We start from the raw sequence: 18,561 nt of genomic DNA on the forward strand, positions 1-18,561 counted from the left end.
CAGAAATTGCTGGAAAGTCTCAGCAGGTCTGACAGTATCTGTGGAAAGAGAATAGAGCCAATGTTTCGAGTCTGGATCACCCTTCATAAGAGCTCTTCTGAAGTGTAATCCAGACTCAAAACGTTGGCTCTTTTCTCTTCTCATTGTATCGATAAGTTTCTTGTTCTTAGTTTCCAAATAGCAGGTAAGAGACCTGTCCAGTCCCCACTCGAGCTCTGGTTATAATCCTATCCATGCTTGGATACGATTATAACCATTAGAATGTACGCTCAGAGATCTGCTTTTCACTCCAGTGCTACTTGGAGAATACCGTCACTTCACCGACTACCGGGTCACAAATTTATGATAAAATAATTTAAATAATGCCTGAGAACCAACTACCTATCATCGTTTGTTGATTGGTCAGACCCCCTTTTTACAGATTCAGGTATCTCAGCCGCTGGACACCAGCCGATCCTGGAATAAGTTTAACTCTAACTCATTCTGAGTAAATATTCTCACCAGGTCCTCTGTCGGGGCCCTGCTAAGCAGCTTTAATGGTCCGTGATTGCAGAAACTGAGCAGTCACAGGAATGTGGTCAAGATAGTCCAGTCCCATAATGCCTCACATTCAATCTGCTGTCCTTCAATTATAACAGAATATGTGGCTGTAAGTAGCTGCTTCGGCCACGATCAGCGCCAACACTGCCTTCTTGAACTGTTATAATGCCTGAGGTGTAAGTACACCCACAGTGCTGTTAGGGAGGGATTTCCAGCTACACATTCCAGACTTTCACTAGACTGTAGGTGGATTCCAGATTGATATATTCCATTCAACCACACCCAAGGTGAGTTATTCCAATTCCTTTATTGTCCAGGACAATATCTTCACAATATCTTTAAAACAGAAATTAAACATTGAGGTAATTTCAGGTATTAACATATTCTGTTAGTTTGTTCTTTATTGTCGATGTCAGGCTGGGATTGTTCCTCTTGGAGCAAAGGAGGTTGAGGGGAGATTTGATAGAGGTGGACGAGATTCTGACAGGTTTAGATAAGGTGGACAAAGAAAAGCTGTTCCCATTCGCTGATGGGACAAGGATGAGGGGGACGCAGATTTTGGCTCAGAGATGCAGGAGGGGGATGTGAGGAAGAATATTTTGATGCAGCGAATGGTAATGACCTGGAACTCGCTGCCTACGAGGGTGGAGGAAGTGGAGACAATAAACAATTACAAAGGAAATTGGATGAGCATTTGGGGGCTTTCAAACAGAAATGCTGACTAAATATCTCTCAACTTCCAGCCTGGGTTCGATTCCTGGCTTGGGTCACTTCTTTGTGGAGTTTGCACATTCCCATCGTGTCTGCATGGGTTTCCTCCGGGTGCTCCGGTTTCCTCCCACAGTCCAAAGATGTGCAGGTTAGGTGGATTGGCCATGCTAAATTGCCTCTTAGTATCAGGGGGGCCAGCTAAGCTAAATGCATGGGGTTATGGGGATAGGGCCTGGGTGGGATTGTGGTCGGTGCAGAGTCAATGGGCCGAATGGCCTCCTTCTGCACCGTCGGGTTTCTTTGATTCTTTGAACTCTGTTACCCTTGTGAAATTTAAAACCAGGTATTCGCAACAAGACTCAGAGAGCATCAGCCCACTGCAGGCAAAGTCGTGAGACTGGCCAGTCCAGCAGAAAGAAACCCTCTGACCCTCCCCATTGACTAACTGTGAGAATGAACAAAATGCAGTCCTGGATGTAATTGAGAGCAGAGACAACAACAGCAAAATTCAACCCCGAATATCATTCATGAACGTGTTGGTGTCTCAGCAGGGCAAATGAAGCTCTGAATCCCTTCCCACACTGAGAGGTGAACAGCCTCTCTCCAATGTGAACTCGCTGGTGTCTCAGCAGGTGGGATGAAACTCTGAATCCCTTCCCACACTGAGAGCAGGTAAAGGGCCTCTCCCCAGTGTGAATGCGCTGGTGTGCTCGCTGGGTGGATAACTGAGCGAATCTTTTCCCACACTGAGAGCAGGTGAACGGTCTCTCCCCAGTGTGAAGTCGCTCGTGTGTCCGCAGGGTGGATGAATGACTGAATCCCTTCCCACACTGAGGGCAGCTGTATGGCCTCTCCCCAGTGTGAACTCGCTGGTGTGTCTGCAAGTGGGATAACTGAGTGAATCCCTCCCCACATTGAGAGCAGATGAACGGTCTCTCCCCAGTGTGAACTCGCTGGTGTGTCCGCAGATTGGATAACCGAGTGAATCCCTCCCCACATTGCGAGCAGGTGAACGGTTTCTCCCCAGTGTGAACTCGGTGGTGTGTCTGCAGGTCGGATGAGTGAGTGAATTCCTTCTCACACACAGAGCAGGTGAACGGTCTCTCCCCGGTGTGAACTCGCTGGTGTCTCTGCAGACTGGATGAGTGACTGAATCCCTTCCCACACACATAGCAGGTGAACGGTCTCTCCCCAGTGTGACTGCGTCGATGAGTTTCCAGATCAGATGGAGCTTTGAATCCCTTCCCACAGTCCCCACATTTCCACGGTTTCTCCATGGTGCGGGTGTCCTTGTGACTCTCCAGGTTAAACAATCAGTTAAATCTCACACAGACCACAGGTACAGTCTCTCCCGCTGTGAATGCTGCGATGTATTTTCAGGTTGTGTAACTGGTTAAAGCTCTTTCCACACTCAGTGTTCTGGAACACTCTCACTTGGGGGTGTGTGTGTGTCTCGGTGCTTTTCCAGTCACACTGATCTTTAAAATCTTTTGAAGCAGAAAGAACAGTGAAACATTTCTCCTTCTCGAATCAAAGGTCGATAATATTCAGGTCCCGATAAATTGAGTGACTCTGTTAGATGTTGGTGTGATGTTTGTTCTGGGTATTTGTCTGTAAATCCTCACCTTCTGATATCCTGTAAAAGGAATTTACAAAAGTAATTATTGTAAGTACAGGATAGAAATTCAGAACAGACAATTCTAGTTTCTATGGAACATTCTTTCCTCACTCATTCCCCAAAAGCTATAAATCTCCATCCCACACACTCTCCCTCCATTCTCACACTGCTGTATCTAATACTCACCTCCCCCCCCCCCCCTAATTCTCCTGAACATTCTGATTCAGACTGATTGACAGATTTATGCGAACTGCTTCCTGTCCCAGACACAGAGAGCTGGAAATCGCCATGCAGGCTGCCAGACAGATCTATGTCTATATGACTGGACTAACAATGTGTGGAATGTACAGAGTGGATTCACTTCTTTCCCATTCAGTGGCTCAGGGTGGACAAGTCGCCAGGACCCAATCATGTCCTTGTTCTTGTGTGGTGACCAGATTTGCACGCAGTACTCTAGCTGTGTGCATTGTGCATAACTCCATCATAACCTCCTTCTCTTATATTCTCTGCCTCGGCTAACAAAGGGAAGTATCCCAAATCCCTTCTTAACCATTTCATTAATCTATCCTGCTGTCTTCAGGGTCTGATGGAAATGCACCCCAAGATTCTTCCGGTCCTCTGTACTTCCTGGGGACCAACCATTCATTGTATGTTCCCTTGTCTTGTTAGTTCTCCCAAAATGAATTACCTCATACTTTCCAGGGTTAAATTGAATTTGCCATTGCTCTGTTCATCTAACCAGCCCATCTGCATCTTGTTGTAATCTGAGGCTTTGCTCCTCATTATTTATCACATCTGTGAAACCCCCACAGCTTGCCTCCTGGACTTGCAGAATCTCACTAGCTGTTCTGTCTGGAGACAATACACATCTCTTTAACCTGTGTTGAATGCTCCCTCCACCCACATTGTCTGTACATTTAAGACCTGGCTGGCTGTAGAGATTTGCATTCTAATCAGTATTCTGTAACTTGATTTTTGTGTCTGTTTGCACTGTTTGAGAGCAGATATCCACTCCATCTGACGAAGGAGCTGTGCTCCGAAAGCTTATGGTATTTGCTACCAAATAAACCTGTTGGACTTTAACCTGGTGTTGTGAGACTTCTTACAATATTAGATACAGCATTGCTGCATCACAGTGCCAGGGACTTGGGTTCAATTCCGGCCTCGGTTCACTGTCTGTGTGGAGTTTGCACATTCTCCCCGTGTCTGCGTGAGTTTCCTCCGGGTGCTCCGGTTTCCTCCCACAGTCCAAAGATGTGTGGGTTAGGTTGATTGGCCGTGCTAAATTGACTCTCGTGTCAGGGGGATTATCAGGGTGATCTGAGGGGTTCCGGGAAGAGAGCCTGGGATTGTAGTCAGTGCAGACTTGATGGGCCGAATGGCCTCCTTCTGCACTGTAGGGATTCTATGATTAATGTGTACAATATTAATTTACTCTTCCCTTAAAAGTCAGACATCACCTGGGGAAAACAGCCCTTTAATTGTCAACATTAGGAAACAGACCATCCTTTTAACCAGACAAATAAATGTGTCAAGCTGAGGGAGCAAAGGATGTCAATGTCTTTAAGAGAGAGAGAAACCTGGGCCAACCTTTCCAGAGTCTGCAGCCTCCCTGGATTCACTTCTTTTCCCTTCAGTTGCTCCAAGGCCCCAATTTTTCCCCAGAATGAGAAAAGAAATGGAAAGGGGCGGGGGGAAGAAAGCGTTTAACTCACAGATGTTGATGATAGAAGAAATTTTAGTCTGTCTGAAGCTCAATCTTCACTCAGAGAGAGAACAGTAGCAGCTTTGCTGGGCAACAATGGAGGAAGCTCCGTGCAGGAATTGACACAAGACCCGGACTCTGATTGGCTGGAGGACCAATGCCCATCCGGTCCTCCACGCGTTGTCATTGGTCAATCTGCCGCATGTGGACGAACCCGAGCCCACGTGGGGGTGGGCGGGGCTTTGACCGCCAGCCGCGCTGAGCTGGTGTCCAATCCGCAGTGTTTTGTTTCTGGAACCAGTGACATTGCTGCCAATGGGACACTATGGGCTGGGAACGCCCCCCTGAGTCATTGTGACGGCACAATGGAGCCCTGCCTGAATCAGCCAATAGCAATCGCTCTGCTCCGCGGCGACGTCTCCAGGTTCAGGCGCGCGGACCCGGGAGCCCCGCCCCCACCCATTGTTCCCCCAGTCTGTACATTCCACACATTGTTAGTCCAGTCAGATAGACATATATCTGTCTGGCAGCCTGCATGGAGATTTCCAGCTCTCTGTGTCCAGGACAGGACAGTTAGAAGTTTAACACCACCAGGTTAAAGTCCAACAGGTTTATTTGATAGCAAAAGCCACACAAGCTTTCGGAGCTCCAAGCCCCTTCTTCAGGTGAGTGGGAATTCTGTTCACAAACAGAGTTTATAAAGACACAGACTCAATTTACATGAATAATGGTTGGAATGCGAATACTTACAGCGAATCAAGTCTTTAAGAAACAAAACAATGTGAGTGGAGAGAGCATCAAGACAGGCTAAAAAGATGTGTATTGTCTCCAGACAAGACAGCCAGTGAAACTCGGCAGGTCCAGGCAACTGTGGGGGTTAACAGATAGTGTGACATGAACCCAATATCCTGGTTGAGGCCGTCCTCGTGTGTGCGGAACTTGGCTATCAGTTTCTGCTCAGCGACTCTGCGCCGTCGTGTGTCGTGAAGGCTGCCTTGGAGAACACTTACCCGAATATCAGAGGCCGAATGCCCGTGACCGCTGAAGTGCTCCCCAACAGGAAGAGAACAGTCTTGCCTGGTGATTGTCGAGCGGTGTTCATTCATCCGTTGTCGGAGCGTCTGCATAGTTTCCCCAATGTACCATGCCTCGAGACATCCTTTCCTGCAGCGTATCAGGTAAACAACGTTGGCCGAGTTGCAAGAGTATGTACCGTGTACCTGGTGGATGATGTTCTCACGTGAGATGATGGCATCTGTGTCGATGATCCGGCACGTCTTGCAGAGGTTGCTGTGGCAGGGTTATGTGGTGTCGTGGTCACTGTTCTCCTGAAGGCTGGGTAGTTTGCAGCGGACAATGGTCTGTTTGAGGTTGTGCGGTTGTTTGAAGGCAAGAAGTGGGGGTGTGGGGATGGCCTTGGCGAGATGTTCGTCTTCATCAATGACATTTGAAGGCTCCGGAGGAGATGCCGTAGCTTCTCCGCTCCGGGGAAGTACTGAACGACGAAGGGTACTCTGTCCACCGTGTCCCGTGTTTGTCTTCTGAGGAGGTCGGTGCGGTTTTTCGCTCAATCTAGGACAGGAAGCCGTGAGCATGGATCTGTCAATCAGCTTCAATCAGGACCTTCAGGAGAATTGGGAGGGTGAATATTAGATACAGCAGAGTGAGAATGGAGGGAGAGTGTGTGGGATGGAGATTCACAGCTTTTGGGGAATGAGGGAGGAAAGAATGTTCCATAGAAACTAGAATTGTCTGTTCTGAATTTCTGTCCTGCACTGACAGTGGTGAATTTTGTAAACTTCTTTTACAGGATATCAGAAGATGAGGGTTTACAGACAGAAATCTTAAATCAAACTTCACATCAATATCTGACAGAGTCACTCAATTCATCCGGACCTGAATACCATCAGCCTTTGAATCTAGAAGGAGAAATGTTTCTCTGTTCTGTCTGCGCAGAAGATTTTAAACATCAGTGTGGCTGGAAAAGCATCGACACACATAAACATACCCGAGTGAGAGTGTTCCAGTGCACTGAGTGTGGAACCAACTTTATCCGGTTACACAGCCTGAAAAAAACATTTCAGCATTTACAGCGGGGAGAGATTGTACCCGTGTTGTATCAATACATGAGGAAAGATACAAGGAGACCCACACCATGGAGAAACCATGGAAATGTGGGGATTGTGGAAAGGGATTCATGTTCCCATCTGAGCTGGAAATTCATCGACGCAGTCACACTGGGGAGAAGCCATTCACCTGCTCTGTGTGGGGAAGGGATTCATTCATTCATCCCACCTGCTGAGGCACAAAGTCACTCACACCCTGAGAGACCCTTTAAATGCTCTGACTGTGGGAGTGAATTCAAAAGCTCTGGAAAACTGGTGTCCCACCAGCGCATTCACACTGAGGAGAGACCATTCAGCTGCTCTCACTGCACAAAGAGATTTAAAACATCATCCAACCTGTGAGTACACCAGCGAGTTCACTCCAGGGAGAGACCGTTTACCTGCTCTGAGTGTGGGATGGGATTCACTGCTTCATCCTACCTGCTAAGACACAAAGTCACTCACACCCGGGACAGACCCTTTAAATGCTCTGACTGTGGGAGCGACTTCAAAAGGTCTAGAGAACTGATGGTCCACCAGCGCATTCACACTGAGGACAGACCGTTCACCTGCGCTCAGTGTGGAAAGGGATTCACTCAGTTATCCGCACTGCAGCTACACAGCGAGCTCACACTGGGGAGAAGCCATTCACCTGCTCTGTGTGTGGGAAGGGATTCACTCGGTCACACAGCCTGATGAAACACAATCTCACTCACAGCAATGAGAAACCCTTTAAATGCCCTGACTGTGGGAGTGGCTTCAAACGTGCTGAGAATCTGAAGGCCCACCAGCGCATTCACACTGAGGAGAGACTGTTCAGCTGCTCTCACTGCTCAAAGAAGTTTAAATGGTCAGACAGCCTGCGGGAACACCAGCGAGTTCACACCGGGGAGAGGCCATTCACCTGCTCTGTGTGTGGGAAGGGATTCACTCAGTCATCCAGCCTGCTGAAACACAAAGTCACCCACACCCAGGAGAGACCTTTTAAATGTTCTGACTGTGGAAGTGGTTTCAAAAGTTCTTGGGCACTGATGTCCCACCAACGCATTCACACTGAGGAGCGACCGTTCAGCTGCTCTCTGTGTGGGAAGGGATTCAGTGATTCATACTATCTGCTCTCACACCAGCGAGTTCACACTGGGGAGAGACCATTCACCTGCTGTGTGTGGGAAGGGATTCATTCAGTCATCTCACCTGCTGAAACACCAGCGAGTTCACAAGTGATGACAGGGGTTGGATTCTGCTGTTATTGCTGCTGTTGATCACATCCAGGACTGAACCATGTTCATTCTGACAGTTGGTGAAGTGGGAGGGTCGGGGGGTTTCTTTCTGCTGGACTGGACAGTCTCATGACTTTGCTTCCAGTGGGCTGATGCTCTTTGTGCCTGGGAGAGCACATTTCCACTGAAATGATCCACAAAAGCTGATGAAGGACATTTATTTTATCTGCATAATAAATAGTGTTTTTCCCACTGCTACAGTTAGCTCTGAAATAAACACAGAAAGAACTGGAAAATCGCAGCAGCTCTGGCAGTATCTGTGGAGAGAGAAACAAAGATAACTTTTTATGTCCAATGCAGCTCTACTTCAAAACGAAAGAGAGGGAGAAATGTGATGGGTTTGATGCTGCTGAGAAAGGGGGGAGGGGCAGGTAGAACAAAAGGGAAAGTCAGGGATTGGTGAGAGGGCGGGTGAGATTAAATGACAAAAATATCCCGGAACAAAAGGCAAAGGGAGAGGGAATGGTTACAGTAAAGAAACAAAGCATTGGTCCAGAGTAAGTGTTAATGGCAGGATAAAGGACAGCTCTGTCTGGAAGCAAAAAAACAAAAACAAGATGCAGACTGGCACTCGGCAAAAAACAACAAATCAAAATGGAGGAGAGAGTTCAGGGTGTGAAGTTGTTGAACTCAATGTTGAGTCCAGAAGGCTGTAAAGTGCCTCATCGGAAGATGAGGGGCTGTTTGTCCAGCTTGTGTTGGGCTTCTCCGGAACATTGCAGCAGGCCGAGGACAGAAATGTGAGTGTGAGAGCAAGGTGGTGAATTCTAATGGCAAGCAAGTGGAAGGTCAGGGTCATGCTTGTGGACTGAGCGGAGGTGTTCCACAACTCTATCGTGACTGGACCTTTATTTCAAAATGAATACTGTATTCACCTAAACGCTTGTGGAATCTGTGTAGCTAGCAGCAACTGTTTAAACTAAGAATTTCTTCTTTCCTTTTGATCAGCCAGAAGACGTTATATTCTGTGAAATCTGCCTCAAGAATAAGGCTGATTGGTTCAGTCTGAGTGTGAAAGAAAGATACAGGGGGTGATCTTACCGGCTTGACTTGCCGCTCGATCAGCGCGGTGAGCTGGGAAGATAGGCTTGCGAGACGAAAGTATTGCTATCTTCCTGGCCCTGTTTTGCCGGCGTGAATGGTTTTGTGACCAGAAAGAGGGTGAAGGCTAATTGCATAGAGTTGCTTACATTGCAATATGATTGTTGGATTCGGTTCGGTACGGTTGAGACATCACACCAACGAGAATCACTGCTGGTCTTCACCAGCGGGGACCAGGTGCTTGGACCACGCTGATGGGGAGGGGGGAGGGGGGGGGGTGGAGGGGAGGGGAGGGGGGGGGGGGGCGGTGGAATCAGAGGCCAAAGAAACCACCAGGTGATTTGGGGGAATATCTGGGCAGTGCAAATTGGGCAATGCCACACTGGCATGCCCACCTGGCATCGTAGCAGTGCCTGGTTGCGTGCCCTAAGTGCACCATGGACGGTGCCAAGGGGGTGGGGCGTGTGGTGGTGGGACCTGGAGAGGTATTTAACATGATGGGGGGGCTTTTGCAAGGGGGGGTGCTTGTCAAGAGGGGAGCTCTGCATGGGGGGGGGTTGTGATTGGCTTGGGGGGGGGGAATCTCTGCCAAGGGGGTGCGGGGGAGGGTCGTTCAGGGGCAGGGCATGTCGGTGTTCTGACAGAGGATGCATCGGGAGGGTCCCGATGCTCCGATGCCGGCGACCCATCGAGGGCTAAAAAAATAAAATTGTAAATATTAAATTAATGCCTTTGTAACTGCAGAATAAAACCAATCGGGGTAATGCAGAGCTAATGAGACACGCCTCTTGACAATGGTATAAATCCCTCATCATTTCATGTGTGTTTTGATGTTGCATATATTATAAAATTACAGAGTAAACTTTATTAAATAAAATATGAATTAAAGAAAAGAAACAAGATCAAGATATACAAATCAGCATATAAAATGTCAAAACATACAAAAAGAAAAAAAGAATTAAAAGTGGTTAACAATAAGGCAACATCATTTGTCTGTAAAAATCTGTAACATTTTTACCGTCTGTAACAATGCCAGTCGGCAGATTTGTTCCACAAACAATTTAAATTTCTGGATATTGAGGAATTTCAACATCAGGTTATTTTGTGTACATCATTTTCCCTGGCACCTATAATAAACCCAAAAAACTTCACAGTAGAGCCACCTGTCAGTTGTTTCATCTCTTTAGTTGGATGTTGATACTTCTTAACCTTTTCATCCCATGCTTTTTCCAGAGAATTAATGTTATCTTCAATCTTGTTGTGATATCAACAGCCGCAACTTCTTTCCCATTGCTGATCAGCATGTCGGGTTTATACAGTTGTTTTATCGGCCGTTCTTATTGGGGGTCCTGAAATAACTTTAAAATGATGTGTGTGTGCATACTCCTCCAATTGATGCAAGATCTTATTGTGTCTGAGGATTCTGGCATTTTTGACAAAAGGACAAGAGTCTCAAATATGTCCAATCGTTTCGTTCACGGAGTTGCAACTTCAGCATAATTCACTATCTCTGGATTTTCCAAATGCTAAAAAAATTCTTGTCGGGTATGCATTACTTCTAATCAGAGTATTAATAAAATTTGACTCCTTAAGACCATAAGACATAGGAGCAGAACGAGGCCACTCGGCCCATCGAGTCTGCTCCGCCTTTCAATCATGGCTGATTTTTTTCTCATCCCCATTCTCCTGCCTTTTCCCCATAACCCCAGATCCCCTTGTTAATCAAGAACCTATATATCTCTGTCTTAAAGATACTCAATGACCCGGCCTCCACAGCCTTCTGCAGCAAAGAGTTCCTCAGATTGACCACTCTCTGGCTGAAGAAATTCCTCCTCATCTCTGTTTTAAAGGATCGTCCCTTAATTCTGAGGTTGTGCTTTTAAAAAAGTTAAAGTTCAGCCAGTGATTAGAAACCAGGTCGAGGAAGTAGGAAATGCCAATTCCTTGGTAATTTAAGGTGGACCGTTTGTGAGCTTCAAATTGATGCCAACCCAAAATTGGACTTTCTTCATGACCTGCTTTTTGATGGATAGCATTTGGCGGGTCCAAATCACTTCAATGTTGTCATTGTATAGTGCACAAATACAACGGAAAGTGAGCTTGCAGGCTCCAAGATACAAAGAAAAAAGCAAATGCAGTCGTCATTATAAAATAATGCCAATAGTCAAAAGAAAATTACAGCACAGGAACAGGCCCTTCGGCCCTCCAAGCCTGCACCAACCATGCTGCCTGTCTGAACTAAAACCCCTACCCTTCCGGGGACCATATCCCTCGATTCCCATCCTATTCATGTATTTGTCAAGATGCCCCTTAAAGTCACGATCATATCCGCTTCCACTACCTGCCCCGGCAACATGATCCAGGCACCCACCACCCTCTGTGTAAAAAATCTGCCTCGTATATCTCCTTTAAACCTTGCCGCTCACACCTTACACCTGTGCCCCCGAGTAATTGACTCTTCCACCCTGGGAAAAAGCTTCTGACTATCCACTCTGTCCATGTCTCTCACAATCTTGTAGACTTCTATCAGGTCGCCCCTCATCCTCTGTCGTTCCAGTGAGAACAAACCAAGTTTCTCCAACCTCTCCTCATAGCTAATGTCCTTCATACTAGGCAACATCCTGGTAAATCTTTTCTGTACCCTCTCTAAAGCCTCCATATTCTTCTGATAGTGTGGCGACCAGAATTGAACACTATATTCCAAGTGTGGCCGAACTAAGGTTCTATAAAGCTGCAACATGACTTGCCAATTTTTAAACTCAATGCCCCGGCCGATGAAGGCAAGCATGCCATATGCCTTCTGGACTACCTTCTCCACCTGCATTGCCACTTTCAATGACCTGTGTACCTGTACACCCAGATCCCTCTGCCTATCAATACTCTTAAGGGTTCTGCCATTTACTGTATATTTCCTATCTGTATTAGATCTTCCAAAATGCATTACCTCACATTTATCCGGATTAAACTTCATCTGCCATCTCTCTGCCCAAGTCTCCAACTGATCTATATCCTGCTGTATCCTCTGATGGTCCTCATCGCTACCCGCAAATCCACCAACCTCTGTGTCGTCTGCAAACTTACTAATCAAACCAGTTACATTATCCTCCAAATCATTTATATATATTACAAATAGCAAAGATCCCAGCGCTGATCCCTGAGGAATGTCACTTGTCACAGCCCTCCATTCAGAAACGCACCACCCTCTGTCTTCTTTGACTGAGCCAGTTTTGTATCCACCTTGCCAGCTCAACTCTGATCCCATGCGACTTCTTCTGCACCAGTCTGCCATGAGGGACCTTGTCAAAGGCCTTACTGAAGTCCATGTAGACAACATCCACTGCCCTACCCTCATCAATCATCTTTGTCACTTCCTCGAAAAACTCGACCAAGTTCGTGAGACACGACCTCCCCTTCACAAAACGATGTTGCCTCTCACTAATACGTCCACTTCTTTCCAAGTGGGAATCAATCCTGTGTCGAAGAATCCTCTCCAATAATTTCCCTATCACTGATGTAAGGCTCACCGGCCTGTAATTACCTGGATTATTCTTGCTACCCTTCTTAAACAAAGAAACAACATTGGCTATTCTCCAATCCTCTGGGACCTCCCCTGTCGCCAGTAAGGATAGAAAGATTTCTCTCAAGACCCCAGCAATTTCCTCCCTTGCCTCTCTCAGTATTCTGGGGCATATCCCATGAAGCCCTGGAGACTTGTCTACCTTAATGTTTCTCAAGAACCCCAATACCTCTTCCTTTTTGATCTTAACATGACTCAAACTATCTATACACCCTTTCCCAGACTCCTCATCCACCAAGTCCTTCTCTTTGGTGAATACTGACGCAAAGTACTCATTTAATACCTCGCCCATTTCCTCTGGCTCCGCGCATAGATTCCCTCCCTTGTCCTTGAGTGGGCCAACCCTCTCCCTGGCTACCCTCTTGCTCTTTATATATGTATAAAAAGCCTTGGGATTTTCCTTAATCCTGCTGGCCAATGCTTTTTCGTGACCCCTTTTAGCCCTTCTTACTCCTTGCTTAAGTTTCTTTCTACTTTCCTTGCATTCCACACTTGCTTCGTGTGTTCCCAGCCTCATAGCTTTGACAAATGCTTCCTTTTTCTCTTTGACTAGACCCACAATATCTCTCGTTATCCAAGGTTCCCAAAACTTGCCATACTTATCCTTCATCCTTACAGGAATGTGCCGGTCCTGAATCCCTATCAACTTACACTTGAAAGCCTCCCACATGCCAGATGTTGATTTGCCCTCAAACATCTGCCCCACCTGGTAGCTATTTATTAGCTACCAGTCATTAACAGATGAGAAAGTCATGAGCCTTAATTGAGTTATAGTTAATCAATGAATCAAATGCAATTGTTACCAAATAAACCTGTTGGACTTTAATCTGGTGTTGTTAAACTTCTTACTGTGTTTACCCCAGTCCAACGCCGGCATCTCCACATCATAACTGAAGCAGAACATTTTTACTCCAATGTTCAATTTCTCTTGTAATAAAGGATAGCATTCCATTTGTAAGAACTTTGATTTATTTGAACTAAGATTTATGGGGGTTCTTTTGTTTACAATAACCTCCCTAATCGTAAATCACAACAGGTTCCAGTGACTTAACCATCTGGCAAGAAAGAACAATTTAAATCGCGAATTCAAAAGTTTATTAATCATTAAAAATGAAACAAGTCAGAAAGGTTAAAACAGAGTGTCGATTAACAGTTCATAGAGAAAGTTTAACATTAACAATTGAACAGACTTCTCTCCATCCCTCTCAGACCAGGACATGAAGTGACCGCTCCAAAAACATGGATAACTTGTAAAACCAACAGCTCTCAAAACCTCTCTGTAAACATCTCTCCCTCCACCTCTCTCTACCAAATTGCCTTCTCAAGACCACTTTGTTTTACTTTAAAAATGTCAAAAGCCCATCTTAGCCAATTCCCAGAAATCTTCAATTATAAACTAAAATAGACATGAGTTTTCAGATGATTTGAAAAGAAATGAACTGTCTGCTGAAAGGGTTAACTTTCCTACAGAACCTAAAGGGATGGGGAGAGTGAGCAGAAAAAAATTGGCACATAATTACATCACTTTACACAAGTATAAAAATCAAAACAAACTCGATTGTAAACTTCATCTCTTAATTTTTTTGTTATATTCCATAACCTAATTATTTTAATTTGATCAGTTTTTGTTAGGGATGGGTAACTTCTGTTCTTTATAAATTGCTTCACTCATTTTGTTTATTCTCCATGAACTCGGAGAATCAGAACCCAGACTTTATCATCCTTATCCTTTTTCCCCTTTTGCCACCACTCCCTCTGTTTTGCAGGAAGGTCGTGGGGATTCCAATCAGACCGAATCATTTTATCATAAAAGTTAAACACTGCGGATGCTGGAATCTGAAACAACAACAGAAAATGCTGGAAAAGCTCAGCAGGTCTGGCAGCATCTGTGGACATGATGTAGAGATGCCGGCGTTGGACTGGGGTGAACACAGTAAGAAGTCTCACAACACCAGGTTAAAGTCCAACAAGTTTATTTGGTAGCAAATACCATAAGCTTTCGGAGCACTGCTCCTTTGTCAGATGGAGTGGAAATGTTTCCACTCCATCTGACGAAGGGGCAGCGCTCTGAAAGCTTATGGTATTTGCTACCAAATAAACTTGTTGGACTTTAACCTGGTGTTGTGAGACTTCTTACAGCATCTGTGGAGACAGAGTGGAGCCAATGTTTCAGGTATGGATGACCCTTCATAAGAGCTGTTATGAAATGTCTTCCAGTCTCGAAACGTTGGCTGTATTCTCTAATAATTTTATCAATAAGTTTCTTGCTCTTAGTTTCCAAATAGCAGGTAAGATACCTGTCCAGTCCTCACTCGAGCTCTGACATTTTCACTGGCCATGCTTGGGTCAGTTTATAACCATTAGAATCTACTCTCAGAGGTCTGCTTTTCAGTCCAGTGCTATTTGGAGTGTACCGTTACTGCACCGACTAACGGGTCACATGTCCCTCATAGTTCTTAACACAAATTTGGGATAAAATAATTTAAACAATGCCTGAGAACGCTTTTTAACTTCTTAACCAACTACCTACCAGTTTGTTGACTGGTCGGACCCCCTTTTTACAGATTCAGGAATCTCAGCCGCTGAACACCAGCCGGTCCTGGGATGAGTTTAATTCTAACTCATTCTGAGTAAATATTCTCACCAGGTCCTCTGTTGGGGCCCTGCTAAGCAGCTTTAATGGTCTGTGATTGCAGAAACTGAGCAGTCACAGGAATGTGGTCAAAATAGTCCAGTCCCACAATGCCTCACATTCAATCTGCTGTCCTTCAATTATAACAGAATATGTGGCTGTATGTAGCTGCCTCGGCCGTGGTCAACCCCAACACTGCCTTCCTGAACTGCTACAATGCCTCAGGTGTAAGTAAGCCCATAAGGAGGGATTTCCAGCTACACATTCCAGACATTCACTCGACTGCAGGTGGATATCAGATTGATATATTCCATTCAACCACACCCAAGGTGAGTTATTCCAATTCCTTTATTGTCCAGGACAATATATTCACAATATCTTTAAAACAGAAATTAAACATTCCCATTTGATTTTAGGTATTAACATATTCTGTTAGTTTGTTCTTTATTGTCAATGTCAGGCTGGGGTTGTTCCCCTTGGAGCAAATGAGGTTGAGGGGAGATTTGATAGAGGTGGACAAGATTCTGACAGGTTTAGATAAGGTGGACAAAGAAAAGCTGTTCCCATTCGCTGATGGGACAAGGGTGAGGGGGACACAGATTTATGGTCTTGGGTCAGAGATGCAGGGGGGATGTGAGGAAGAATATTTTGATGCAGCGAATGGTAATGACCTGGAACTCGCTGCCTACGAGGGTGGAGGAAGTGGAGACAATAAACAATTATAAAGGAAATTGGATGGGCATTGGTGGGGTTTCAAACAGAAATGCTGACTAAATATCTCTGAACTTCCTCACACCCTGTCACTCTGTGATCCGTGTGAAATTTGAAACCAGGTATTCGCAACAAGACTCAAAGAGCATCAGCCCACTGGAGGCCAAGTTGTGAGACCGGCCAGTCCAGCAGAAAGAAACCCTCTGACCCTCCCCATTGACCAACTGTGAGAATGAACAAAATGCAGTCCTGGATGTAATTGAGAGCAGAAACAATAACAGCAGAATCCAACCCCTGTGAACTTGTTGGTGTCTCAGCAGGTGGGATGAAATTCTGAACCCTTTTTATACACTGAGCAGGTGAACGGTTTCTCCCCAGTGTAACCTCTCTGATGTCTCAGCAGGTGGGATGAAATTCTGAACCCTTTTTATACACTGAGCAGGTGAACGGTTTCTCCCCAGTGTAACCTCTCTGATGTCTCAGCAGGTGGGATAACTGAGTGAATCCCTTCCCACACTGAGAGCAGGTGAATGGTCTCTCCCCAGTGTGAATTCGCTGGTGTCTATGCAAAGTGGATGACACACTGAATCCTTTTCCACACTGAGAGCAGGTGTACGGCCTCTCCCCAGTGTGAACGCGCTGATGTGTCTGCAGGTCGGATAACCGAGTGAATCCTTTCCCACACTGAGAGCAGATGAATGGCCTCTCCCCAGTGTGAATTCGCTGGTGTGTCCATAGATTGGATAACTGGTTGAATCCCTTCCCACACTGAGGGCAGGTGAACGGCCTCTCCCCAGTGTGAATTCGCTGGTGTCTCTGCAAAGTGGATGACACAGTGAATCCCTTTCCACACTGAGAGCAGGTGAATGGTCTCTCTCCAGTGTGAACTCGCTTGTGTGTCTGCAGGTGGGGAACCGAATGAATCCCTCCCCACACTCGGAGCAGATGAATGGCCTCTCCCCAGTGTGGTTGCGCCGATGAGCATCCAGCAGAGAGGGGTATCTGTATCTCTTTCCACAGTCTGCACATTTCCATGGTTTCTCCATGGTGCAGGTGTCCTTGCCTCTCCCTTGGGTGGCCAATCAGTTGAAGCCTTGTCCACACACACAACACGGGTACAGTCTCTCCCCACTGTGAATGGTGTGATAATTATTCAGGCTGTGTAACTCGTTAAAGCTCTTCAGTCAGTGCACTGGAACACACTCACTCGAATGTGGAAGTGTGTTGGTGCTTTTCCAGTCACAGTAATGTTTGAAATCTTTTCAAATCTTCCAGATTCAATGGCCGATGATATTCAGGTCCCAAGGAATATGACTCTGCCAGATCTAGACGTGACGTTTGAGATTTCAGCCTGTGATTCCTCTTTCAATATCCTGTAAACAAGTTGACACAAGTCATCAGTGTCAGTACAGGATAGAAATTCAGAACAGACAATTCCAGTTTCTATGGAATATTCTTTCTCTCTCAATCCCCAAAAGCTGTAAATCTCCATCCCACACACTCTCCCTCCATTCTCACTCTGCTGTATCTAATATTCACCCTCCCAATTCTCCTGAAGGTGCTGATTGAGGCTGATTGACAGATCCATGCTCACGGCTTCCTGTCCTGGACACACACAGCTGGAAATCTCAATGCAGGCGGCCAGACAGATATATGCCCATATAACTGGACTAAAAATGTGTGGAATATACAGACTGGATTCACTTCCTTTCCCTTCAGTTGCTGCAAGTCCCCAGTTTCCCCCCAGAATGAGAAAAGAAATGGAAAGGGGGAAACATTGATTTCCTCCCAGATGTTGCCCTCTTTTTAGGTCAAACCAAATAAACAAACTCAGATTAAGTCAGGACAAAGTAAAAGGGGAGCTCCCCAAAAAGGAGGGGGAACAGCCCGAACAGAAATCCAAGTACAAAGGAAACTTAAAAACATCAAATTAAAATTTGATTGTCAGGGTCAATAATGCACCCCAACCCCTGCGGTGCCCAGCGGGCGCGGAAGGCGTCAACCGCGCCCGTGGACACCGCATGCTCCCTCTCCAGGGACACCTGGCCGCGAACGTAGCCGCGGTAGAGGGGAAGACAGTCAGGATGGACGGCCCACTCGATCGCCCGCTGCCTGGACCGGTAAATGGCGCGTTTCGCCAGGCCCAGGAGCAGGTTCACGAGGAGGTCGCCATCCCGACCCTCCCCTCTCCGCACCGGGTGTCCGTAGATCAGGAGCATGGGACTGAAGTGCAAACAGAACATCAACAAAAGGTTCTTCAGGAAAACATAAAGGGAGTGCAGCCTAAGACACACAACATAGACATGGTCCACGGACTCCACAAGGCCGCAGAAAGGGCAGTCTTCGGAGCCCGTGAACCAGTGAATCCTACGGTTGTGCGGCACTGCTGCATGCATCACCCTCCACCCCAGGTCCCCGACGTAATTGGGGGAGATCCCTCCATAGAGGGACCTCCAGCGGGGACCTCCGCCGCCCGGCGGCAACAAGGCCCGCCAAGGTGTATCCGGGCAACAGGCGAGGAGGCGGTAGTGGAAGGTGTGCAGCAGCAGCCCGCACAGGAAACGCCTCCGCGCGGTAGAAAAAGGCACGGAGGACATTTCCGCGAGGCGGCTCAGGCTGTGGGGCACCTCACCCAGGGAGG

General features: G+C 46.5%; 1 protein-coding gene across 1 annotated transcript; it reads right to left on the minus strand.

Annotated features, from left to right (window-relative positions):
- Positions 1-835: 835 nt before the first annotated feature.
- Positions 836-16,829, minus strand: LOC144485910 (uncharacterized; the record flags this gene model as incomplete). The annotated part of the gene is made up of 2 exons (XM_078203978.1): positions 836-2,436; positions 16,369-16,829. Coding segments are annotated over 2 exons (1,125 nt in total), but the record flags the coding sequence as incomplete, so codon positions are not given.
- Between the last annotated feature and the right edge of the window lie 1,732 nt (positions 16,830-18,561).

The sequence above is a fragment of the Mustelus asterias genome, unplaced genomic scaffold, assembly GCF_964213995.1.
Source record: "Mustelus asterias unplaced genomic scaffold, sMusAst1.hap1.1 HAP1_SCAFFOLD_244, whole genome shotgun sequence".
Classification (NCBI taxonomy): Eukaryota; Metazoa; Chordata; class Chondrichthyes; order Carcharhiniformes; family Triakidae; genus Mustelus; species Mustelus asterias.